This window comes from Strix aluco, chromosome 3 (assembly GCF_031877795.1).
Source record: "Strix aluco isolate bStrAlu1 chromosome 3, bStrAlu1.hap1, whole genome shotgun sequence".
NCBI classification, from domain to species: Eukaryota; Metazoa; Chordata; class Aves; order Strigiformes; family Strigidae; genus Strix; species Strix aluco.
The window spans coordinates 530,028-555,944 of record NC_133933.1 but is presented as its reverse complement, the minus strand read 5'-3'; the positions used below and the strand labels follow the sequence as shown (position 1 = coordinate 555,944).

Sequence of the window (25,917 nt, the reverse complement as noted above, 5' to 3'; positions counted from 1 at the left end):
CCACACGGCTGCGCAGGGTAAACGGAGGCTTTGATTTTGCGGCCCGCTCTGTAACTGCTCCTGCTTGGGATGTCATTTTAAATGGTCATTCACACGCAGGGAATCCTGAAAATGTCAAACCCCAGCCTGCTGACAGTGTCTGTGCTCGGCAGGCTGTGGCCACTCGAGGGGATGGTGGCTTCTCCTCGGGCTCTGTCTCCACGCTGGGCCTGAGCAGGCATTGGGAGCCAAACTGCAGGCTCAGAGCTTGCCTGCTCGATGCTCTGCGGAAAACAGCACTGGAACCCTATGGGCACTGTCTATGGAAAGGGCAAGTTTATTTAGCAAAACTGGAACATGCCTCTCTAAACAGAAATTAACAGCAATTTGCCTGTTTGTGGTCGTGTACTATTTTTTGTGGGTCTGGAGCTCATTTTCTTCGTAGCAGCCAGTGTGGTGCTATGGTGACAGTTGTCACTATGCACTTCAGATGCATTTAAGAGCTGCCTGTTCTCAACACTTCAACTGCATTTCATTTCTGTGCTAGCACAACGCTGGCTGCTCTTAAATTGGTCCAGAAAAGGCTCTTGTGCTCCTACACTATTTTTACTATTAGTTGAAGAATATAAAGAATGTCTCCTTACCTTTCAGACTACAGAAAGGTTCTAGTGTAATGGCCGTTGTTCATACAATGTTTGTAAATCATACACTGTTTGCATTTTTTTTTTTTACTCTTCCTTTTCCTTTTACACAAACAGCCTTTCTTTGGTGCTGAAACCCTTTTTTTGTTTGTTTCCAAATACTGGATAGAGAGTGGTTGTTCATTGTGAGCACGACTCTCCGGGCTCCGCAGCTGCATTCCAAGGATTTAGCGGAGAGGCAGCCATTGGCGGGGCGGCCAGAGCTCGGCTGGCTGGCGGCGGGGCGCAGGCGTTGCGTAGATCTGCCGACCTCCCCGTGCCCTAGCAGGAAGTGAAAAGGCTCTGGGTAGTCAGCTGTGCAAGAGCTGGGTGCATGCAGCACACTCAAGATGGATGCCAAAATGGGTTAGTCCCTTTTTCTTGGTTTTCTTTTCATAGATGTGAATTAAAACGCGCTTGTAGATCTCGAGGCTTTTAATTGGTCTTTCTAAAAAAAGAGAGGGTTACTTGGTTTAGGGTTTTTTTTTTTAAACAGAGGATTATCAGGTTAAATATATTAAACCACTTGGTTTTGTCATCAAAAACCACTATAAATCGGGCAGTTTTAAGATAAAATGTCTGTGAAAGAAAGAAAAAACTTCAAAAAAATAATACAGTGCAAACCTATCACGGCACTTGCTTTAAAAGCAGAATGTAATTGGATGAGTGCTGTATGTAAGGCACGGATGCTAGCAGTACTATTTTTAGACGTGCCAAGTGACAGTTCGTGCTTACCAAATGTAGGCAGCTGTTCTTGCTTTAGAATAGGCCTGGAATACTTGCATTAAATGCGTGAGATTATAGTTCATATTGTATAAAATAAAGCTCAAGACAGTTTCCATGAGGAAGGATATTGCTTGGCAGGGCTGTTGCTTAGAATTGGTTGGGTTTTTTGTTTTTCTGTTCTTTTTAATCTGCTGTGAATATCTTGTGTACGTTAAAGCCAGAAAGCTGCTGCTAGTAATGCTTTTAATCTTTTCTTTTCCTTTAGAAAGAAATGCAAATACCTATTTCTGATCAATTGGAGAATATAAATCAATGTCATCGTGCACTCTCTTGGACTGAAAATTACTAAATCAGCTTTTCAGTGACTTATAACACTGAATTTCCCTTTGAGGAATTTACAATGAAACCAGATATGTATGTCATTAAGCTGGGGCTGATCTGGTAGTTCTCCAAATGGAGTGGAGACAGAGTGAGGAAAAATGCTTCGTGTGCAGCTTAACTGGTCTGGGAGGTCTCAGCTTGGGGATTTTTCTTATTGATTACTGAGAATGAAAGAGTTGAAGTTGGATCTGCTAGAGGCCATTTGGCATTTGTGGTATGCTTTCGTTCCAGCAATTTACCTTTGTTTCTTGTATTTTGGAAACTGTCATACAGATGAATTACTGTCTTTACATTCCTTATAACTGAGTTGAGGTATAATGCGTTACTGCTTGTGGTAAGTGATTCCCTGTGAAGCAGTAAGAACCCACAATCCATGGAGACACTTTAAAACTGTCTTACAGAGGAGGGAATATCTCGTTTACAGATCTAATGCTGTCTGCAAGCGGAGAGGGGTAGGGCTCATACTTAGTGTGACACATGATATGGGAGCAGCACCCAAATTTGAATGTATGGATGCTCAAGTTGCAGTATTTAAAAATAAATACAGTTTTGGTATTTGAAGCAAATACTGGGAAAGCAATGTTTTTTTTACGATTTCTTGCATTATTTAGGAGCACAAAATCACCAACTGTTTTTGGCAAGACATTTTGAAATTCTCACCCAGGTGCTGTGGATGCTTGCAGCTCAATTTAGGTTTACAGTTTACAGTGATTTTTTTAGGTCAAGCTCACAGTTTTGTTCCTAACCTCCTTCTACATGCTAAACTTGCTTAAGGTAAGGTGTACAGGGATGCTAATGGGACACTTTTGTGATTATAAGCAAAGCCAAAGAAAACAAAAAAAAGCATCGTTAAATTTAGGGATTGTAGCCCATACAAAAGGAATTCTACGATGATTCGATTTTGGGGCGGTTTGATTTTTACAAATATTAAAGAAAATTGCTTAGAGCTTCATTTATTTGTCAGGGAAAATAGAAGAGCAGCTTTGTAACATGAAGAGAGCCGGCCGAAGGACAGGTCAGCAGGTGCGTGGATAGGCTGGGCTGTGCCGAGGGCTCTAGATGGGGGGGGCTGTTCTGGGAGCAGGAGTGCCACCTCCTTCGGTTGGCTGCTCTATCTCTCGCCCCATATGTTTGTGCAGTCACATGGTGAACCACCACCAGAGCGTGATCTGGCTCGCTGCTTAGTTTTTATTTCATGTTTTTGGTGCAGTAGTTGTCAGCAGGGTACAGAAAAGCAGGCGGGTTCTGCCTGTGGCCCTGCAGAGAGGAAAGGAGTGGAACTGAGTGGTGCTGGAGGGGTGAGGCTGTTTCTTTCCACAGCAGTTTTGGTTTGTGATAAATTTAAGATGTTCATGTGACTGTAACCTGGTCCTGCCTGTAGAACTTCAGGAAATTTCTACTGAAATGTGAATTAAATATTTGGATAAAATACTTTGCTTTATAAAAGTGGCGGCTGTAGGTTCCTGAGTGGGGTTTTCATCCTTCCAGTGCCTGCTGCTCAGTACGGTTTCCCTATGGAAAGAATTAGGGAAAGACTTGAGCTTCTGAAACACTGTGGAATTGCACCATAGCAATCCCTACAAAGGGACTTTGTACAGAGGCTACTAAGTATTAACATGTTGGTGCGTTACCACATTTCCATCCTGGAAGAAATAATAGTAAAATACTGATTTTTAATTTTCTTCTGCAGTCATTCAGAGTAAGAATCTGTTCTCAGTTGTGATACGCTATTTTACACTTTGGTGATGATTAGGATGAGAAGGGATTACAAAATTTATGGTGTAATAGCAATAGTTTTTCTATAATTTATCTTGAATTTTGTATCTATTACATTGTTGCTATGAAGTTTTGATGCAGAAGAGGAATTTGTTCTTGTGAAAATCTAATCAGCAGTGAAAGCAGAAATCACGAAGAGTGAATTTTATTGTGGGTCTCACCGTGAAGTAAAAAACTAGACTAGCTGTCCCTGCCCAGTTCCGTACTCAGGAATGGTGAATGACACTTGCCAGATTTGATGAGTTCAGGAAGAGAATCGAGCCAGGTGCAGCAGCACCTCAAACCAAACCAATCTGCAGTGGATGTATTAAGCCATTACCCATCACTTGTGCAAGGGTGTAGTTTAAACAGTGAGGCTAAAAATGGCATGATATTGTGTATTCTCATGAGGGTTGCTTAAGGAGAAAATAAACTTGGTTTCCAAATGAAGTACTTAGCATTGGAGCACAGCAGACTTAGCCTGGATTGAAATTTCAGTGAGATTTTTCCCTATTGATGGCTCAGTCTGTCACCTTTAGCGAGCATGATAAACTCCCACGGGAATGTCCTCAGTCAGAAGAAACAGAATGAACTGTTAATGAGTCTTGGGCAGTGCCTTTGCCTCTGTCAGACTTGCAAAGGCTGAGGGTTTAGAGATCTGTTAGTCTCTTGTCATTTGTCCTAACAGGGAATCGGAATGCATCCCTTCAGCGAGTGACCTCCACAACGTGCACAAAAATGAAATGAAGCACAAACTGCTGTGGTTCTGCTGCAGAACACAGTGCAGTAGTTGAAGAGATTATTTTTGACATTGCCTAAGGGCAGAATTGTTCTTAAATTTTAGCAATTACATTTCAGATAATCCTAATAACAATAATGCCAATAATCTGAAGTCCAATGCAGAATCAGTGCTAAAATAACCTATTTCTAGTTGTTTCAGCTCTGGTTTGAAGTGAGATCGCAAGTTCCACTCTTGATGACTTTCAGCAGTCAAGTGAACCATGTTTTACTGTTTTCATATGAATGCCAAAGGTATCTTGTTCTAATTTCTTACCTCTTTTTTAAATTTTAGTTGTTGACCTCCTTTACTGGCGAGACATTAAGAAGACAGGAGTGGTGTTTGGTGCCAGCTTGTTCCTGCTGCTTTCATTAACAGTGTTCAGCATCGTGAGTGTGACAGCTTACATTGCCTTGGCCCTGCTTTCCGTGACGATCAGCTTTAGGATATACAAGGGAGTTATCCAGGCAATCCAGAAGTCTGATGAAGGCCACCCGTTTAGGTGAGATTTTTCTTTTAATTAAGAAAAAGTGTGTTGTTTGGGGAAACGGCAGTTTTGGTGCTGTCGGAAGCAGTAGGTGACACATGCTGTAATATGGTGCGTAATAATGTAGATAGTCTCTGTCCTGATGAATCTGTTAGGCAGCCCATGACAGTCTTCTTGCAGCTCTTCTCAGTAGGCACACACAGTGGTGCAGACAGTGAACTGAGCACTTGGTACAGGGGATTTCCCTGGGAATGTTAGAGGGTCTTAAGTGACATTAGAAAAAACTAAATACTTCAATCTAGTGCAGCAAGGTGTGCGCTTTAGAACGCTATAGTCTTCCGAATGTGAACCAGTGGCAGATGATGTACAAAATTTAAAGAATACCCAGGAGATGCAGCGTTTTCAATGCAATATATTTAGCAAAACCCAGAATAAATGTAGCAGGGGACACTTTTATCTTTTTGGAACTTCTTTGTAAGAATACTCTGAAAATCTGTGTTTGTTCTGCCACACAGCACAGCTGTGTTCTCCCCATGCAGGGCTGCCTTGTCATCAGCAGAATCCAGGTGCGTTGCAGCCTGCCCAGATCAGAAGTCCAGAAACTTGGATTCTGAATTCGAAGGCTTGAGGAGCTGAATCATAGCTCAAAGAGGACCTCCTAGCTCTTTGCTTGAAGTGATGAGCTAAGTCCTTGGGGCATACCACCTGTGCACTTCCCTGCAGCGTGGGAATGTGGTACCCGTGGCATTCATCCTTTCCTGTGTGGAGTAGTACAGTGGTGCCTGCTCTTGCAAAACTGCATCTTAAGAGAAATAAGAACTTACTCCTGTGTTAGGGTAGTTATTAAGAGTGCATGTTTCCATACCAGCCTTGTCCCACACGGCTCAGACTTTATTCTGTCTTTTTATTAATCACTGAAGTGTTTCAATCTCAATTTCCCTTACACCTTGAAGAAACTCCTGCTTGCCCTCCTGTTTGCAGCTCCCTTACAAATTTTGTGATGTTTCCAGTTATTCTCTTCCTCTCATCTTCAGTAAGGCAAAGTAAAATGTTTTCTCAGGTTTAGCACCATTCCTCACTATGTGTAGTGCCTCATACACCCGGGGGATACCTGTCTGTGCCTAAAACAGCTGTGGGACAAAACTCCGGGGGAAAAAATTAAAAAAAGAGTATTTGATTTCAAGCTTAGATCTAATGTAAAAAAAAAATGTCTGAACAATTGGCAACAACATTCAGTATAGCAGTGTGAAATATTCATCTTTTGTAAACTTAGGTTTTTGTTCGAGTTGGGCTTTTTCACCCCTCAAGGCCCTGCGTGGCCCTCCTTGTTCACCCTCCTCAGGGTAATTCCCAGCTGAAATCCTGTTGACTCTGTCTACCCAGGAGTGCTCTGCAGTATCCTCACAGTATTATTCCAAGTTTATCAGTTAAGTTCTTTCTCAGCAAGAACAAGCAAAACTTGTTCTACCTGTGCTCTCTCTGCCGTTTATCTGTAAAAACACTGATATTCACAAGAAGCTTCCAGACATTCTTGTGCAACATGCCTGGTTGCTCACTTTTTATCTGTATAGCTCGTACTACGAGAAGGGTATTTTTATTTGAATTTAGTTTGACAGCGAAGAGTGCATCCGTGAGGTTAGTTTAATTTGTGATTGAGGTACCGAATATCTTGCTGATGAGTTGAGAAGGGTGTGCAGATTCAGGCCAAGTGTGAATAGCAGAATGTAGCCTTGAAATGGGCACCCTCTGTAGTTAGCGTTTAAAGTATTTTGGTTTATTTTGGACTGGCCACAAGGCCATGTCTTACTTTACCTTAAATGACATACATAGGAGCCTCCACTGTGGGTTTTCTATTTTTAAAAAAATCAAACCTATCCAAAGCAGAATCCCCCCCTAAACAAAAGTAGAAGTTTAACAACTGAAGTAACTGTAAAACGAGTGTCCTGTTACAGATGTGCTGCATTGCTCCTTCTCCCTCCGACATGCAAATTAGAGAAATAAATTATTCTCTATATGAGTCTCAATTGCCATAGCCACTGCAGCTACAGGTAAAAGTCACAGTGGACAGAACACTTCACCAGAGAAGAGTTTATATCTTTCTTCTGGAAAAACTGCTGTCACTAACTGTAAGAAATTCTTTTAGCAAATGATGAAAAACTTGCTCATTTTACCGTGCCTTAGTGTGTTTGTTACAGCTTAATGGTAACGTCAGAAGTGCCTTCCAGCAGGATGTTGCTTCTGTAGGATGTTTTTCTGTTTGAGAAATGAAGTCTGGCAGAATATTAGGCTGCCTAACACAATAGCAAAAACGGAGAATGACACTCCCCCACCCCCCCAGCCTGTCTGTCTCTCATTTTTTTAAATACGTGTTGGCCTTATTAGAGTACTAGATGAGAGCACACGGGGCAGTGGTGCTGGGGGCTGTTCTGGCCGCTCGCTGGCCTCGTCCACACCCGTGTGCCGGCCAGCACAACTTTTTTGCCTCGTCCAAGTAAGACCGTGTGTGACTGGGTAAGTGCACTAGCACAGCACAGCAGTAAGAAGGAAACATTTTTTTTTCTTCAGAGAGGTGGTGGATTTTTTTAAGTTTCGCTTTTACCTTCTAAGAATACCTTAGGTTAGTTGTGTTCTGTCCTCTTAGCTTTCCTCATACAGTGAGGTTTTTCTCTTTATAACATGAAAAGAACACGTGTTGATATTGTATGTATAACACAGGTTGGAACTGTTTGGCAGCACTCTCACAGTAGAGTTTCATAAGCTCTTCTCTGTTGCAGGGCTTACTTGGAGTCTGATGTAGCTGTGTCTGAAGAGCTTATTCAGAAATACAGTAATGTTGTGCTTGGTCACATTAATGGCACAGTCAAGGAGCTGAGACGTCTCTTCCTCGTCGATGACTTAGTTGATTCTCTGAAGGTAAGCTTGCTTCGGCTCTAGGTGCAGAAGCCTTGGGTCAACAGGTTCCTTGCTGACCTAGGTTAGCAAAGCCCACTGGTCCTTTCCTTACAAACATGAATGAACAATCACAGCTTTGGCTCTGTATAAGTAAATAATGGGTTTTAGTTTGCTTGTTGGAAGTAATAAGACTTTTTGTTTTTCAAGAAGTACAGCTTTGCGTTAGCCACACAGAGTTGAATATAAAGTGCTGCGTGCAGTAATAGAGCGGATAACTTGATCTGTACTTTATTTTGACAGTATTATAAAAACAAATGGAAAACTGAAATAAGCTCTGGCTGCGTGCGGTTCAGCTGTTACACCTCCTCGCTGGTGCTTAACAGCAGAAATCTTTTAAGAAAACGAGACACTGCTCCAATACGGGCATTCAGAATAACGTGTCACTGAGGTGCACCTGTCCCTCTTGAAAACCTGCGGCTCGGGCTAAACTGCCACAGTCTGGTTTGGTTTTTCTGTTTGTTTCTGTCCGAGAGGAGCAAGTGGTCAGCGCACAGTTACTTGCCTTAAACAGTAGGAGTTCTTGTGCCCCCTTTTTTTTTTGCTGGAAAGGCGGGGACTGAGCGATGTCCTTGTTTTGTGAAGGAGGTGGACACTTGTTTCGGTCCCGGATTTGGGTGTGAATAGCTGCTGCTTTGAGTGATGCCAAGTACTGAAATGGGGTTTGCAAGTTACTCTGCCTAAAGTGTGCAGGGCTACCTAACAGGTATCTTGGCTATGGCCCAGTAGTATTTAATGGGACTTATTGAAGGTGGCAGAACAAAACTGACGGTGAAGAAAAATAATAAAAAAATGTAGGGGGGAAAAAAAAAAAGAAAAGAATTGGCTGAAACCCCTTCAGTTTTGTTCTGTGAGAACACTATTCTATCCTTTCCAGATAATGGCCCCTCTCTTGTTTTTCAAACAGTTGTTTCCTTTACTGTGTATGGTGTGTTGTCCGTTTCTTTTTCAGTTTGCTTAATCTTCTTGAAATAAAGTTGCATTTATCCTTCAGTAAATCCCTTCCCTAATGCTTTGTAAGGTCCTTTGAGTTGGGTTGGGGGAGGGGGTTTCTAGCGAAGCTTGGAGAAAAATAGGAAGGTTGCAAAAGTCTTTGTTATATTTCTGGAATAGAGATCGGAGGCAGATCTCAGGATCTTACCCAGAGTTTCTAGATCCAGTTTGTTATTATGCTCCAACTTAAACACCTGCAGTAAGAGGAGTCCTTTCCCTCTGCAGACAGGGAAGATTATAAGGCTGTCAGGTTGTTACCTGGGCTCTGCTGCTCCTGGTAAAGATTCATTTTCTCAGAAGGGAAAAAGGAGACAGGCTATTAGCCCGGGGTTTTGTGTAATAATCTTCCTGCCCCTAGAGGGTTGTGCACTAGAAGTATTTTTATGATGTGTCTGTGCATTCTTATTTTCTGGTCATTTTTCTGGACATGACAGATACCGCTGCAGTCATTCAATGGCAAAATGGCTTCAAGGCAGCGGTTATCGGCTGTGCTGGGCCTGTGTTCCCACACATCTCTGCACCATCTCAAGGCCACAGCCCTGACCAAAAGAATTACTGTTAACACAGCTGGAATTGCATTTTGCTAACTTGAACTTGGTGTGTGAGGAAGGAAGGGAACATATTCTTTGTTTATTGTGTTTTTTAGGGGCATTGAGTTTCTGTGTTCAAAGAAAAGTTATTTTGCTTAAGTTGTGTTTGGATCTGATTAAACAACATCATAGAAAACCTTGGAGTCACAAGGTCACTTGTATTTCTTTAATAATTAAACCCTTTGTATGTTCCTTCACCTGAGTTATAAGAATTTCCACACCATTTGTTTAGAGATCACAGTCCCTTGCAGTAGAGGAAGAGGAAGCAGCGAACAGCCAACTGCTGTTTCAGTTAACACTGTTTTAGAAATTTGGCCTTTCGGGGGAATTATGTTAGAAGTAGAATTAATTCCAGTCAGACTGTCGGCGGGGCACTAATCACTTTTCAGATACTATGGTATATAGGAAAGACATGTTTATTCAGCTGAACTAACTCATTTCCCCATTCCTCTTCTGACGTTTAAAGTGATTTATGTAGGGTAATTAGTCTAATTGATGGTAGTTGGGAGCAACCCTTATATGAAACCAGTGAATGTCAGGACAGTTCACAAGCACAAGTTACTGATTTTGAGGAGTTTGTGCTTGAGGAGAACATTACAGTGCTGGTGTCTTATGTAAGATAATGGCCCTGGTTTAAAAAAAAAAAGTAAAATATCTTGGCTCGTGTAGTTTAAACATCTTCACTATAGGAAACAGCATGTTTGTGTATCATTAAAGTTACAGAGCTTTAATGTAGAAAATGTCTGAAGGTCAGTTTATTGTGTGTAATAGTTCTGGCTGTAAAATTTGTCTTGTTAAGATTTTTTCGGTTTTTATTAAACAATGCTTCAGTCATAGAAGTCTTAAACTGGACTCTAAATATTTATGCAGCACAAGGAGAAGTTCCTCAGAGCTCTTGAGGAGCGATTCCAGAGGAGCCCTTGCCAGAGAGTCCCAGGAGAAACTGCACTTTGTCCTGATAAACAGCGATCTGGTGCTTCACCCCCGGCTGCCAACGGCAGCCGATCTGACGCTGGGGCACAGTTGCTCTCCATTTGTCATTGCTCAACCCGTGTTTTGAGAAACAGAGCTCTTTGCTATATTTGAACTATTTTATAGCAAAGAAACTGCTAGATGGACATTTCTGGATTTGCCATTCAACTGTGGTATGCTTTGGGTACTGGGGAGTCATTAATCATTGCAGCGAGGCAGGCAAAAACTCGATTGAGCCCGTCGGACGTACTGGGCTTGACTGGTTTCGGTGTGACTGCAGCGTTCAGGCCGAGCTGGGGCCCTGCGCTTTCCTTCGGCCCTGAGCGGGGGAAAGAGCAATAGTAGCACTGTAGGGCAATCCTGGGTTGCTTCTGCTCTTTTTTTTTTTTTTCTTTTCCATCTTGGAGCTTTAGGTGTTTAGGTGTGTTTCAGGTGAGCCTTTTTGCATTTGTAAGGTTTCCTGAGTTTGTCTCATTTCTAAGGAAAAAAAACATAGAGACCAACACAAAAATAGAGACCAATACGTAACTGTGGGATTGAGATCAACTCCACTTAATCCCAGAGTGTTGTATTCACTGTCAGAAGTGCATGAAGAGGGAAGGAGTCTTGGGGGCAGGGTGGTGCTGAGGATTTTGCTGAGCTTTGTTTGCTCTGGTAGGCCCAGCTTTCAAAAGAGCTGTCCCTGACTGCGGCAGGGCGAGGGGGGGTGGTGTCCCTGGGCTCACGGTTCCCTCTCCCGACCTGTGTGAAATAAGCAAAGTGGATTAAAAACTGCACGTGCAACACAGCTCCTTGTTAGACCCTGCCGCTGCTCTGGACAGGCTTCTGGAGAAGCAAAGCCTGTGTCAGTCAAATGTCAACTCCCCGATTTTCATCTTACCTGGGCCATAAATTCAATGCTCACTAAAGAGGATTGGGCAGTCCTGGTAATTGTTGGACTTTGGGATTGAATCCGATCTCTTACCCTGCTGCTACGTGAGCTCCCAATTGCTGGTCACAGCGCTCAGCAGTACTGGGGAGTGTTCACCTGAGCGGGGTGGGGCTGCGCTTGGGCGAGGGTGTTCCTGCAGAGGAGACCTGGGATGGCCCTCAGGATGCTTTGCTGGGTGTGCTTGATGCTGGCAGACGTAGTTTACTGAGCGCGCAGCCTGCAAGAGAGTCGTTCTGAATGATCCCTCGCTCGGGGGCTTTTTGCCATAGTAAAAGTGTTGGGCTTCCCTCCCTTCGCCCGGGAGGGGGACGTGCTGTGTGCGCAGACCTGCTCTGAAGGGGAAGTGTTTGCTCCCTTCAGACCTCTTGTGCAAAGAGGCTGGCAGCCAGCTCTCGCCCTGGCTGGGCGGGGAGCTCAACTGGGCCAAGGTTTGAATGAATCATGAGGGAGTCTAGAGAAATGTGCTTTATTTTTCTTGATAAACCTGCCAAAATCCTTCAGTGGGAACGCAGCTGATGGTAGCCTTGTCTGAGGGTTAACTCTGTGCCTCTGGTGCTGCTTGTGTCACATCTAGAAAGATCTGACAGATCAAGAACTGCATCATTTGCAATTAATCCTGCTGAATTTTGAAGGGGTTCAGCTTTGAATGAAGCTCTTGAAGCAAACTTCGTTACAGGGGTCGTGCAATTAAGCTTGTATTGATTGTCATGCCCTTATCTTGCTGTTGGCCGTTGATTTTGTTTGGACATTTTGCATTTTATGATAAACTAAAAATGGATGTTCGGATACATCACTTGCGAGTAACTCGGCTGCAGGCTAGAGCCTTGCCCGCACCCACAGTCCCCCTCAACACACATTTTTTTCTTTCCAGAGCTTTGTACCCGTCTTTTCCTCGCATGTATCTCCTGCTATCGGGGTGCTTCCCCTTCGCTTGTTAACTGTGCCCAGATCTTCTCTCCCTGATGCCAGCAGCGGCCTCCCCGCTGTGTCTGTCCGGTGCTTGATGTTCGCAGTGTGTCGCACAGAAACACCCCGAGGTGCTCACAGGGCGGGGGTCTGGCCCGTGAGCTCCGCACAGCGCGAGGCGTAATGCAGCGCTGGCAAACCCGCTGCGCCTGCTGCCCGGGTCCTTAGGGCTGGTTTTCCTCGGGGAGGAATCGTACACAGAAATAGAGCTGGCAGCCTCCGGCCCCCTCCCACCCTCGCATAGGTCAGGGGTGTGCTTGGGACACTCTCCACCTGGCAGAAAGCTGCGGGGCTGGAGCTTCCGCAGATCCCTGCGTAAAGCCGGTGAAGCGCGACGGGGGGGCTGTGCAGAGCGCTCAGCAGGGTGGGGGAGGAACGGTGTCCGGGGACGAGTCAGGCTGCGATACGAAGCCAGAAATGACGGCAGTGTGAGGGGTCGGGTGTCTGTTCACAGAAGGATGTCTTTGCTTCTGAATTTGCCTCTGACTTAGAGCCAGCTTCCATTTTACGGCACTGGCAACTCCTCTCTGCCCTGAATTTTTTAGTATCCAAAGCTCCTGTGTTTTCCTAACAGGGACAAAGTCAATTAAGCCAACCTTGCCACGTTACCTTCCAGACAGTGACAGAAACCTCTGCCTAGGCTAGTCCGCACCTCGTGGAGACCTTTGCTGACCGAACCCTGACGGTGATAGTTCGGTGCTGCCATTTGTGCCGCAGCCCGGGAGCGGGAGCGCGTGTGCCGGCTGCTGGGTACCAGACAAAGGCCCTGCTTGCTCTCTGGTCCCATCACCCGTGTGGCACCAGCCCTTCAGCCTCTCCCTTGCCTGCCTTGTTCCACCCCCTTGAAGGGAGGAGGTAGGAACGGTGTTTGCCCATCGTTACTGAGGGTGGGATTGGAAGTGCCGTATGAACGCGGAGGGCACTGAGCAGCCGCAGAGTACGGACTAACCGGGGCTGAGCTCAGCCTGGTGATAGAGATGCAGGAGGCCACGTCTCCTGATACTGAACCCTTCGGCCATCTTGTTACTCGACCGTGATTACAGGAGCTGTACAGGGGCGAAGGGGAGTTTGGGGTGGTTTAGTTTCTTGTGTTTTAGAGAAGTTCTCTCACTGCTTGAACTAGTCTGTGCCAGTAAAACAAACCCTGAGCTGATGTGCTGTTTTTTCTTTTTCCTTTTTAGTTTGCAGTGTTGATGTGGGTATTCACTTATGTTGGTGCCTTGTTTAACGGTCTGACATTACTGATTCTGGGTAAGTGTTTTAAATTGTGTTAATTTGTGCCTGGCATACAAAATAACCCTGGAAAAGCACTCAAGTCTGCTCCATACTGTGAGGCTATTCTGGTGTTCGTGAGAACGTAACAAGATGTTTCAGTTTTATGTCCTCCTTCCGGGACACTGCTAACACTGCCGAACAGTTAATTTTAAATTGCGTTGTTGAATTAATGAATTTCCCAGACGCTGTATCATTTCAAAGCATGTTCTGCTGTGCCTGTCCCTGCCAGGTCAGCCTCACCTGAAGATCGTCACTGTGTGGTGGCTTGGGGGAGGCTCTGGCCGTGCCCCGCTGCAGATGGTTTTATTTCTTGTGTCCCAGAGCAGGCTGGCTTCAGGTGTCAGAAATTGAGTGACGCTAGCAGAAGCCTGAGCATCCTTTCTGAAGGATTTGTATAACCCTCAGTGAAACAGTGAACTGTGACCAGACTTACTGTACTGTTAATGAGACTTGGAGAACAGCCCAGCTTCTCCTCAACAGGGATTATTTAAATTACTGGCCAACAGTTCTTGTATGTGGCTCAGTTATTTCTTTTTCTTGTACCTTTTTGAAACAAATGTCAAGGTGTGGAAACCAGTCTTTGTTTTACCTGAACACTATCCCTTTTGTCAATATTTATACCTTTGATGCCCTCTGTTCCAGCTTTGATTTCGCTCTTCAGTGTTCCTGTTATTTATGAGAGACATCAGGTGAGTGTTTACTATGATTCGTTAAACGCTTTATAAAACTAGCTTTGAATCAAAACCATGAGTGAATAAAACCAAAATTCATTTCACTCTTCTAAAAACTTTAAAGCCTTTAAAAGATAGACCTTCAACCGGGAGTCGGTGCCAGGGCTGCGGAAACGGGAGTTCCCGTGGAAGTCCAGAGTGCGCGTGCCTTCCTCTCCCCCGGTTTGGTGGCAGCGTAGGAAGGCTTCCCCAGCACAGTTCCAAAAACGGCCCGATGAACCCAGAGGCCTTCTCTCCTCTGAGCCAGATGTGGGCAGGCCTAAAGCAACAGTAGGCACGGTGCATTAATCCTGATGTAGGTACTTTTAAAACAATTTCTGAAGAAACCTCTTTGGAGCTGATAGTCAGGGTTTGTGTCCTGAAGTCCTGTAGGCCTGGCAAAAAACAGGAGGTGGGAGACGCTCGGCACAGTCCGGTGCTTCTCCTGGGGAGAGGATAATGTAAAAAAGGTAAGAAGGAGCCAAAATAAAATGTGTCTGATTAAATGATAGCAGAGCTTGAGCAGGGAGTGTCTTCAGCAGGTCATAGCGCAGGAGGGGGGAAGCCAGCTCTGGCTTAGCCATGCCTTCTCCTCTTTCAAAAACAAGGCTGCTGCTCATGGCGGCCAGCCCGGGGCGTGGGGAGGGAGGATGGCGGGCACGGAGGAGATGGCGGAGCCTCCCGGGCTCCTCTCCCAGCTGCCGGGGAGGACTCTGCGGTGACGGGAATCCCGTTGCCCTGAGGGAGGACGATGGACAGGTCGTGTGGCTTCACCCGGGCTCCTGGAGCCTCTGGCGGCTGCTCTGGGCAGGCAGAGCAGGTTACCAGGCCCAGCCCCCTCGGCGGCTCTCCTTCGCCCGGGCGCCCTCGTGCAGGGGCGGGCGCTGAGCCCACGGCAGCTCTGCCACAGACGGGGACGCAGGGACGGTGGGGCTGTGGGCAGCGGCCCTCGGCCCTCGCAGCTGGGCTCTAACAGCTCCCATCTTCCCTTGCAGGCCCAAATTGACCATTATTTGGGACTCGTGAACAAGAACGTCAAAGACGCAATGGCCAAGTGAGTTGGGTGGTTTTTTTTTTTTTTTTAATTTCACTTTATAAGTAACATTTACAGTTCTCTGTGTGTGCGGTACTCCTGGATGTAACAAACACATCCCGTGCACTAGTGCTGGGAGGAAAAACTCCTCTGTTTACATTTGGAACGGTTAAGGAATCGGCTCCTTTCTTGCCGATGCTGTTGTTAAGTTAATCCGAGATAATGTCCAGTAGAAATCTGTGTATTGGAAACAGTTGGTGAAACCGGAGGCCCTGGGCCTTTGCAGCCGAGGGCTGAATGAAGAGGAGTTTAGCATTGTTGTTGGTCTCTGAGTGTAGTGATTCTGTGCGGCTGTGATCGTTATCTTCACGCATTGCTGTTTTTAAGACCACATTTAGTGTTTGTTACTGAAATGCTGTTCTTTCTTTTTCCTCTCCTGTTCCTGTCGTAGGATCCAAGCAAAGATCCCTGGGCTGAAGCGCAAAACTGAATAAAAAGCCTGAAGCAACTTATGGATAGGAAGTTCATCTTTAAGGGGGAAAAAATACTCATTTGGATTGACATGGGGAGGGTCAGGGAATAGCAAAGCCCTTGACATTGCAGTGCAATTTCACAGATCTTTATTTTTTAGCAACGCAGTGTTTGAGGAAAAATAACTGTTTTGACTGCCATGTGTTTCATCATCTTAAGTATTGTAAGCTGCTATGTATGGATCTAAAACTAATCATCTTTCTTTATCCTGTGTGCAGCACTGGCTAATACAAACGATTTGAGAAAGCTGTACATTTTGCTTCGTCAGAGGTAGTCCCTGCTGCGTTCCAGAAGAGGTAGTGCAGGTGGCGCGGAGGAGAACACTTCCCAGTTTGTGCACTGTGTATGGTCTGTGTAGATTGATGCAGATTTTCTAAAATGAGATGTTTTAGAAGAATATACCATTTTAGCAAGTTTTGAAAAATCTTGCCTTTTTGGTATGAGTATAGCTGTATTGTGATTTTATTGTTTTATCAATTGCCAATATATATATATATATGTGTTTCACAAAGCTTAGATCTTTCAGCTGCTCCACAGTGCTTCGTACTTGAGAGAATTGACCGAGTCCTGGACTAGCTCCATAGCACACAAGCTTGAGAAACTAAAATGTCTCTGTAAACACTAGCATCTGTTTAAGAAAAACAAAAGAGAAACGAACAAAGGAACTGCCACATATATTAAAAGAAAATTACAGCATACACTTCGTTGCACAAACGTACAGTAGTTGATTTTGAGCAATTAATTCTACAGTCTCTCAAACTCTGATAAATCTGTGGACCGAATATCTAATGCTGCAAATGGTGTTTGGAAACTTAAAACCTTGTTATGCAAGAAATGATAAGTGGAAATTTATATACTTGCAGATTAAGCTGTATTGAACTAAGTCTGTGGAATGCATTGTGAAATGTAAAAAAAAAAAAAAACAAAAAACACAAAAAAGAAAAAAAAACCCCACGAACAAAAACCCCAGGTATCAATAAAGCTTATAGACATAAAATAATATGGGTATTTTGCTTTCTTGAGGCAAGTCTAATATACTTGTGTTTGTTTTGTTTATGTTCATGGTGGTGAACTCTCCGTTGTACATGGTGGTGGAAGTAGCTTGTCAGCCGTTAGCCATGTGAGTAGGTGGGTTGTTGGTGATTCCTTCTCTGTTGCCCCGCGCAGTGTCACGCAGCTGGTGCAGGTGCAGTTGGGCAGCCGCGGAGGCTCCGCAGCCACACGGGGGGACGCGTCGGGCGCCACTTCGCTGTCGTGAGTTGGTTATCGAGAGTTGTGGAAGTGTAGGTTCTGCTACACGAGGTGCAGAGCCTCGGTTTCTTTTAGTCTTGAGACTATAATGGATGATGCCAGACCCTAGCTCGAAGAAATTGTAAAGCAAGTCCCAGTAATCGCTTCAGATCAACTTGTTGTTGAATCTGACTGAAGAGATGGACACGGAAAACTTGTATCCAAATTTATTTGAGACACAGATTTTTAATTGATAGCATCTTGACCATTGAAAAATAAATTCATGCACTAATATTTTAGTTTACAGTATAATACATGGTTGCTTGTGAACGTGTTATACACAAAGCCAAACCATAGAAACATACAAACTTTAAGTGTTTTCCTGACAGACACTATTGCTTGAAGATATTTTTCACATCACCATTGATTAATTCATTCTGCCACACAACTGGTTTGAGTTGGGATACAATCAGTGTGAAAGAAGGCAAAGATTGTTACAACATAGGCAAAGAAGGTGCTCACTGACATCACCACCTAACATGAATACGGTATTTGATCGAGAAGGTTTCTTTAAAAAAAAGACTGCATAGGGACTGTTATTGTGTATCTGGCAAACTGATCTTGTGTATAGTAATATAAGGCATTAATAAATTCAATTTTAAAAAAAAAGGTGATTCTTTGAGGTTGCTGAAGCACTTTTGTGTGTGAAACGTACCTTGATCCACTCCTTGAACTGGACAGTCGTCGCATCCAGCAGCTGCCGTCTTACACAGTGGCCTCAGAAGTGGATTGGCAGGAAGGTGCCACAGTTCAGAGTGACAGTTGCCTGACCTGGGACTAAAGCACTACTTATCACTTCTTTTCAAAGACTAACTGTAAGTCTAAATATTTTATTTTGGCCTTCGTTTCTTTTGAGTAACGAACAGTCTTTTTAAAAGAAAGGTCATTTCACAACATGGATGTTGTTCCATGTCTGAAATACCAAAATCTTTTCTTTTGATATCGCCCCCATTTTCTGCAGTTTTTGGTTTTGACAGTGTGTTTTGTTACACAAAGCTGAAGGGTTTAACTTGCCTTTTTGTGAACATCTGGTGGTGGTCTGCACTGCTGTGTGGAGGCACCTCTCCCTGTGCGGGGTGGGGGAGAGGAGCCCCCCTTCAGCAAAGCTGAGGCTCTTCTCGAGGACAGGGACATTTTCGGGTGTCGCAGTCCCCTGTGCTGAGCAGCAGCCTGGGGCCAGCTGCCCGCTGGCGGGTACGCACAAGCCACGCGCAGGCGTTCCCTCGGAGGCTGCGGGAAGCCCCTCCGGAAGGGGAAGAAAAGAGGGATTCCTGGAGGCTTTCAAACCACTTCTTAAATACAGTGGATGGCCACTGCCTGGGGGAAGTTGTTACCTAGAAAGCGCTTTTTCCCTTAAAGGGGGAGAGCACAGGAACAACTTCCTCAGTATTTGTGTTAGAATTTCTTTAACCAACTCTGTCCCGCTCTACTCACCGTTTGAGTTGCGATTCAAATTCTGGCTGCAGTTGTGCTACCATCACTGACCAGTTGTGAACAGCTTACCAAGAGGTATCCTGCCTTCAGGAGCTTCCTGCTGTTGGGAACATTCTCGAATTCACTTGTGAAGGTATTGGAAAGCAAAGCAGAAACCAGGGAGAATGTAAGTAGACAGGTGGAAGAGGTGTTGTGAATGGTTGGTTAGCCCTCCTCTGTGTGAAAGTTATAGCACCGTATGTTGAAAGCAATTGGTGGGAGGCAAGACTGTAGCCCATACTACTAGAAAATTATTCAAAGGCACTTCATGGATAGAAAATTTTGCCAAATGTATATATTCTGAAAGAAAATGGACTTACCTAAAAAATGATACTTTGCTCCTTAAATTAGTGAAAGCTGAAGTGCAAACCCCACCATGCTCACTGAAAGCTTGTTGTTTTGCTCAGTGCACCTAATTTGAGTTTTATGTGGGTGTTGGAAAAACACCAGATTCTTTGAACAAATGTTCACGCCATAAATTTTGAAATAACACAAATTTAAAGGGCTCAGCATTTCCTCAGTGTGCTCCCTTTTCAGCCAGGGTTTGAATAACACAGTATGAGGCAAAAGCAGCTCCACGAGTGAAGTGTTCAGCACCACGGCCTACCCAGGTTACAGAAGGATTCCCTTTTCGACTTCAGCTTCCGACTCAAGGATATGGGTCTTTGAAATGCAAGATCACAATCACGGTCAGTAAATCGGTTTGAGTGGAGGCATTCCCAGCTCTCCAGTCCAGACCAGTCACTTGGTGGTGGCACGAACAGCAGCAAGTTGTATCCTCTCAAAGACATCGCCAGACAAAGACGCTACCAAGAAATGAGCACAGAGTTACTTTTTTCACAGGTTTCAGCATATGACTGCTGCATGAAATACATACATGGATATAAACAGAGATCTACAGAGAGAAGCAGCATTAATCCCCAGAGTTACTGAGAAACAGTGGCACAGAAAGGAATGGGTGAAGTAAAGGTGTGTGTGTCTGCTGCAAAAGCACAGTAAAGTTTGTACACCTTAATGTTGAATAAAGAAATCGTTGTTATGAGTGTAATTGGAGAAGTGGAGGGTGGGGAGATGCATTCGCAGACAGTAGTGATACTTTGTTGGAGAAGTTACAGTCTGCAGGGCCAGCATGTAGATAAATGCGGCCTCATGCGGTGTCCGGACAAACTGTGGGTTCCTTTCCTTTTCCTTTTCCTTTTCCTTTTCCTCTCCTCTCCTCTCCTCTCCTTTCTCCTCTCCTTTCTCCTCTCCTCTCCTCTCCTTTCTCCTTTCCTCTCCTCTCCTTTCTCCTTTCCTTTCCTTTCTCCTTTCCTTTCCTCTCCTCTCCTCTCCTTTCCTTTCCTCTTTCTCCTTTCCTTTCTCCTTTCCTTTCCTTTCTCCTTTCCTTTCCTTTCCTTTCCTTTCCTTTCCTTTCCTTTCCTTTCCTTTCCTTTCCTTTCCTTTCCTTTCCTTTCCTTTCCTTTCCTTTCCTTTCCTTTCCTTTCTCCTCTCCTCTCCTCTCCTCTCCTCTCCTCTCCTCTCCTCTCCTCTCCTCTCCTCTCCTCTCCTCTCCTCTCCTCTCCTCTCCTCTCCTTCTCCTTTCCTCTCCTTTCTCCTTTCCTCTCCTTTCCTTTCCTCTCCTTTCCTTTCTCCTTTCCTTTCCTTTCTCCTTTCCTTTCTCCTTTCCTTTCCTCTCCTCTCCTTTCCTTTCTCCTTTCCTTTCTCCTTTCCTTTCCTTTCCTTTCTCCTTTCCTTTCCTCTCCTTTCCTCTCCTTTCCTTTCCTCTCCTTTCCTTTCTCCTTTCCTTTCCTTTCTCCTTTCCTTTCCTTTCTCCTTTCCTTTCCTTTCTCCTTTCCTTTCCTTTCTCCTTTCCTCTCCTTTCCTTTCCTTTCCTCTCCTTTCCTTTCCTTTCCTCTCCTTTCCTTTCTCCTTTCCTTTCTCCTTTCCTTTCCTTTCCTCTTTCCTTTCCTTTCCTCTTTCCTTTCCTCTTTCCTTTCCTCTTTCCTTTCTCCTTTCCTTTCCCCTTTCCTTTCCCCTCCTTTCCTTTCCCCTTTCCTTTCCCCTCCTTTCCTTTCCTTTCCCCTCCTTTCCTTTCCTTTCCCCTCCTTTCCTTTCCCTTTCCCTTTCCTTTCCTTTTTCCCCTCTCCTTTCCTTTTTCCTCTCCTTTCCTTTTTCCTCTCCTTTCCTCTCCTCTCCTCTCCTTTCCTTTCCTTTCTCCTTTCCTTTCCTTTCTCCTTTCCTTTCTCCTTTCCTTTCCTTTCTCCTTTCCTTTCCTTTTTCCTTTCCTTTCCTTTTTCCTTTCCTTTTTCCTCTCCTCTCCTCTCCCCTTTCCTTTCCTCTTTCCCTTCCCTTCCTTTCCCTTTCCCTTCCCTTTCCTCCCCTTTCCCCTTTCCCCTTTTCCCTTTCCTTTCCCTTCCTTTTCCTTTTCCCTTTCCTTTCCTTTCCCTTTCCTTTCCTCTCCTCTCCCTCCCCTCTCCTTTCCCTCTCCTTTCCCTCCCCTCTCCTCTCCTTTCCCTCCCCTCTCCTCTCCTTCCCTCTCCTTTCCCTCTCCTTTCCTCTCTCCTCTCCTCTCCTCTCCCCCCCTTCCCTCCCTCTCCTCTCTCCTTCCATCACCTCTTACCTGCAATCATCTCCTCCAGTGCTGATCACATAATTGTCATCATGCGAGAAGCGGATGTTGGTGACATGGGCAGAGTGTCCAAAGTACCGCTTGTGTTTCGCCTGTTGCACAAGAACAGCAGTTTACGCCCTGTAGTACCACTGCACAGTGACAAAGTCACCTGTGCAGACACAATCAACAGCTTCCAAAATTCAGGTAATCTGTTCTAAGGCCAAGCTAAGTGACCTGTTTAGATTTCAATAAAATACACACTTACAAATTTTTCTGTGCATGGGAAATCAAAGAGCTTCACCAGACCGAAGTCATCTCCTGTGACGATATTGAGGCCAGCATGGGTCACACATGCACAGTTGACATCCGCTTTATCTGCATTTCGTGGCCAAATTCCAATGACTTCATCTCCAAGAATGCTGTTCCAAAACCAAGTTTAAGTAAGAGCATTAATCTTCCTTGCCATAGCTCTCTTCACAGCATGGGAGGGCAACACAACCCAGCAAGGAAAAATTACCACTGTTAAAGTAAGAGTCTTCCCTCTAAACCAGTGCACTGAATGCCAGCTCATCCTGCAGACCATCACAACAATGCATCTTTTTGGTGTGACTTCAGACCACCGCTGTCCCTAAATGCCCAGGGTCATCTCCTGTGACACCATTTCCCGGAAGCAGCTCTGCTCCTTGCTTACAGAGACACTCGTGCCCTCCCACAGTGACACTGCACAGCCCGGAGCCAGCTCTTAGCTCCAAGTCCTTCAATGAGGGGAGGCTTGATCACATCTTAAAAGATCTTAAAATACCTGTTCTTCCCTTGCCTGAAGTTCCTTTTGGATCACTCCTACTTACCCACAGATGAACTGGCAGCTGCATCTCCCACCCTCTGCCCAGAGTCCCTAGAAATGAGTGCTGTGGGATTCTTACCTGGTCCACGTGGCCCACGTGATCTTCTCTATTAACGCAGGATCTGTTATTTGCTTTCCCACAGGGACCTCGTGAACTTGACGCTTATAGGCACCCGTTGATACCTTAAAGTAGGAAAGGAATAAGCTAGTAACTTCACCATAAAGACATCCTTTCCTTTATTTATTAAATATCCAGCAGTAAAAATTAGTCTCAACACATTTTATCAAGACAGAAACATCTATGATAACATTTCTCTTCTACAACTCATCCCACACCGTATGAAGGCGTAACAAGGTTTCAGGACAGCGACCGAATGGCGTGTTCGCACCCATCCTGCATAGCTGAGACATTTCCCTTCTTTTCTGTACTCTATGCTTTATCTCAGCCCTATTTCACTAAACCAGAAAAATTTCAGAGAGAAACCTCACATCATAATTCACCTACCATGAGCAGCCCATCCTAGGGAAAGGGAGGAGGGACGGTTTCTCTATTGAGGTTATAATCCACAACTCTTCCTCAGGGTTGTTCCCACTCCCCTGAACTGCGAGACGACTTTCCCCGCCCTCTCAGGGAACTGAGCTGTTGCTGGCCTTTGAACGCAGCCACGCACCACGTGGCCAGCCCTGCCCCTCCCCTTCCCCGTGAAATAGGGCAGGGACAAACAAAACATTTACTGCATATAACGAGAGAACAACAGTAACAAGCAGTGACTCCAAAAGAAACGGGGAAAATGCAGCAGTGCCTTAGCGACCAGACCAGGAAAGGCCCGTCACAGCGCCTGGAAAACCCACAAACCTCCGGCAGCCTCCGGCAGGACGCGCCTCCCCTGGGGCGAAACAACCCAATGATGGCTCGGGACCACCCCCCAGCGCGGCTCCCTCCTCCCCACCGAGAGTTAACTCCATCCTGGCCTGAACCAGGACGGGCCGACATGCAGAACCCAGGGGGAAGACCCGAGTTTTTAAAAAGCAACAGAGAACTTTGAGTAGAGCTCTGTGAACATCCTGAAGGCAACCCGAGTTATCTGCCCTCCCTAACAACGTTCTGGGGCACCCTGACGCTCAGAACAACTTTGGAAACCTCCCTCACCCTTTCTTATCTCCATCTCCTTACACCTGATAACAGCTTAGTCACAACAGATACAAACACAGGTGAGTCTACCTCTGACATACCTGAATGTACCGGCTGTCTGCAGAGAAATCCATCTGGATGACAAAACTGGCAATGTCTTTGCAGTAGCCTATTCGGTTTAGGGTTGTACCTTGAGTGAGATCATAAAAATCTACAGTATGTTCTTGTGAACCCACTGCCAAAAACCTGTTATCGGGGCTGATCCTAGACAATCAAACATGAAATGGGGAGATCATTAACTGTTTCTAAGACTTTCTTTGCCTTCTCATGTTAACACAAGAGAACAACTTTCTTTTACTGCAAAACAAGAAAAACTTTCTATCCAAGCCTCGACGCTTAACAGAGGAGGAAGACTGAGGATCTTGTGTGCACTTAACTGCTGTTAAAAATCCACTTGCATAAAGCACACAGCACCATGTGCAGAGCAACACTAATCCTCTGAGAAAAAGCAACAAATTGCAATTTTAAAACGTACTAATAGTATCAATCCCCATAATCCAGCGTACAAATTACTACCTATATTTAAGTGGATATGACTGAATTAATCGCAGGAGAAATAAGTGTGTGCTGCTTTAGGTATCTCTAAATATAAGCTTTAGATATCCATAAAGCCACCAGTCAGCCAGTAAATGCATTTCATGATTTCATGCAGGTTCCAACAAATATGAAGTTACAAAAAGTCTGGAAGTCACCTTGGAACCTGATGGACTTTTTCTTAAGGGTTGTGGATTTAGAGAACATCAACTGAAATTTCTGACATACCTGATATCCTGAATTGCAGACTTCCTGTCTCGCTTTTTGCCCCAAACCTTAAGGCTGTTGACAAGCAAAATAACAAATTCTCCATTCTTCATGCCAATTGCAACCATTTCACCATCAGGACTATAGGCAGCACATCTTGCTGGATGACCAAGATTCACTTTGTTCAGCAGTTTCTGTATTAACAAAAGCAACAGGCTCATACCTCCCCTGGAGACAACTACCAAGCAAATGGAAAGCTTCCAAATGCCAAGTATACAAGTCACTTATTAAAAAAAAAATTGTCTATAGTTTCCTCTAAATATAAATCTGAAACTTCACACCACAAATCACATCCCACCAGGCATATGTTATAAAACAGACTTGAAAATATAGATGTAATTCAGATTGGGGTTTCAGGTTTGCAGGGTGACCTCAAGCTTTACACCAGGAAGAATGCTATTTAGCACAAAGGGCTGGAAAATCGATTTCCTGTTTTGTTTGACAGGTGATTTTGATGGCTTCTACAACTGCTGATGAGCTCTTTTTCCATTTGATTTGCTATGCGAACACAGAGCAGAATGCTCTTGCATTTTCACTTATCTGACTCTATTGATAATACATTCATTTTCCGTGTTAAAAATTATCGCTGTTAGCTCAGGTAACTACCTTTTGAAAAGTCTTATCTAGGCTGGCATAAACAGAAACCCTTTTGTTATGTTTTAAGAACATTTTATTTGTTATTTTTAAAAATAGTCATTGTTGCACAGTTCCACTTGGAAAAAAATAATCCTGAACTACACATACACAACATGAGCAGCTCTAAATAAAGACTCTAAAAAGGAGGGAGCTGTGCTTGCCAGTAAGGCAGGCGTATCGTCAGGGGCTTGTATTAGTCAGACAGAGGACAATCTGTGTCACCCCGCCTGTCAGAAGGGACTTCAAATGCCTCCTTTCTCCACGCCAGCCTGTACTTTTAGATCAAGATAAGCAATACACACCAAGAGGCACTCCATCTGCACGAGTGCTTTTAAGGAACTGCATTTCTCTGCCAACTGCTTGCCTTTGGAAAGAGCAGCACGCTACCTCACCAAGGACTTACCTTTCACATCGCCACACAGCGGGAAAAGAAAAACTGCACCAAGCCAGAAGCAAAACACTGCTCTCTTTACAGGGCTGCTCAAAGGTGCATACGTAGCTGGCACATCATACAGTTGGAAAAAATGCATGGTTGTATAAAATGATCATTTTTAATTATGCATTTTTAAATTCAGTGATACTCACTTTGTCAGACAGGTCCCAGATTCTTGCTGTTCCATCATTACTTGCAGAGATAAATATGTCTTTTGAGGGGTGAGTCGCTAAGCCCCAGATTTCCCCTTCCATGTGGCAGTCAATTAACAGGTTTGAAGCAGCATTTTTTTCTCCTACTTCCAGGATTTCTCCATCTTTTGTTCCCACTAAAATTTTCCCCTGTTTGTAGCCAAAAAAAAGAATGAGAGATGGGTTGTCAGTATAACAGCCAGAATGTATCAATAGCAGTAAAGTACTGATGTATCACAGAACTACCTGTGATACTCAACCTGATTTATATTGCTTGCTCATGCAGCATCTTAAAAACAGGAGAGTAAACCACTAACGCCTTCACATCTCGAGATCTGATACCGTGTTCCAGTGTTACCGAGAGTGACTGTGGTGCACTTCTATCTTGCCATTAAGGTTTTACTTCAGATCAAAGTGCTTACATACAAGTTGGCGAAGAATGATTCGCATACCTCCGAGGTAACTCAATGTAATATTTGGGCAATAATAAAAAAATCAAATCAGGGTTTTAGGCTCAGTTAAACTGGTGAAGAGCACCTTGTGTCCACTCTAAAGCCATTGTCTAAACTGCAGGAGCTTTCTTGGCAAATATTTGGAAAAAGCCTAGGTAGATACAGTTTGGGATTGATCAATGGCTACTTGATTAGAAATATAAAACAACATTCCTCAGTGGTGGTATTACCAAAGAGCGTGTCAAATTCCTGAGACCATTTCATGAAGTGGTAGCTTGG

General features: G+C 44.6%; 2 protein-coding genes across 12 annotated transcripts in view; one reads left to right on the top strand and one right to left on the bottom strand.

Moving 5' to 3' along the window:
• The window catches only part of RTN4 (reticulon 4), a 51,608-nt gene extending 34,872 nt beyond the window's left edge, over positions 1-16,736 (top strand). For 6 of the 7 annotated variants that reach the window (XM_074817081.1, XM_074817080.1, XM_074817078.1 and 3 more), the window contains 6 exons: positions 4,594-4,801; positions 7,561-7,699; positions 13,369-13,438; positions 14,105-14,151; positions 15,168-15,226; positions 15,657-16,736. In XM_074817081.1, the coding sequence (XP_074673182.1) occupies positions 4,594-4,801; positions 7,561-7,699; positions 13,369-13,438; positions 14,105-14,151; positions 15,168-15,226; positions 15,657-15,699 (566 nt within the window). In that variant the 3' untranslated portion in view covers positions 15,700-16,736. Of the gene's footprint in view, positions 1-887; positions 1,026-4,593; positions 4,802-7,560; positions 7,700-13,368; positions 13,439-14,104; positions 14,152-15,167; positions 15,227-15,656 lie in introns of those variants that run through there. The other variant, XM_074817083.1, reaches the window with a different exon arrangement.
• Positions 16,737-17,177: 441 nt separating this feature from the next.
• The window catches only part of EML6 (EMAP like 6), a 118,812-nt gene continuing 110,072 nt past the window's right edge, over positions 17,178-25,917 (bottom strand). For 4 of the 5 annotated variants that reach the window (XM_074817073.1, XM_074817072.1, XM_074817074.1 and 1 more), the window contains 7 exons: positions 25,148-25,336; positions 23,888-24,060; positions 23,167-23,329; positions 22,013-22,116; positions 21,355-21,508; positions 21,099-21,199; positions 17,178-19,305 (listed from right to left, as the gene is read on the bottom strand). In XM_074817073.1, coding sequence (XP_074673174.1) covers positions 19,281-19,305; positions 21,099-21,199; positions 21,355-21,508; positions 22,013-22,116; positions 23,167-23,329; positions 23,888-24,060; positions 25,148-25,336 — 909 coding nt within the window. In that variant the 3' untranslated portion in view covers positions 17,178-19,280. Of the gene's footprint in view, positions 19,306-21,098; positions 21,200-21,354; positions 21,509-22,012; positions 22,117-23,166; positions 23,330-23,887; positions 24,124-25,147; positions 25,337-25,917 lie in introns of all 5 variants that reach the window. The other variant, XM_074817071.1, reaches the window with a different exon arrangement.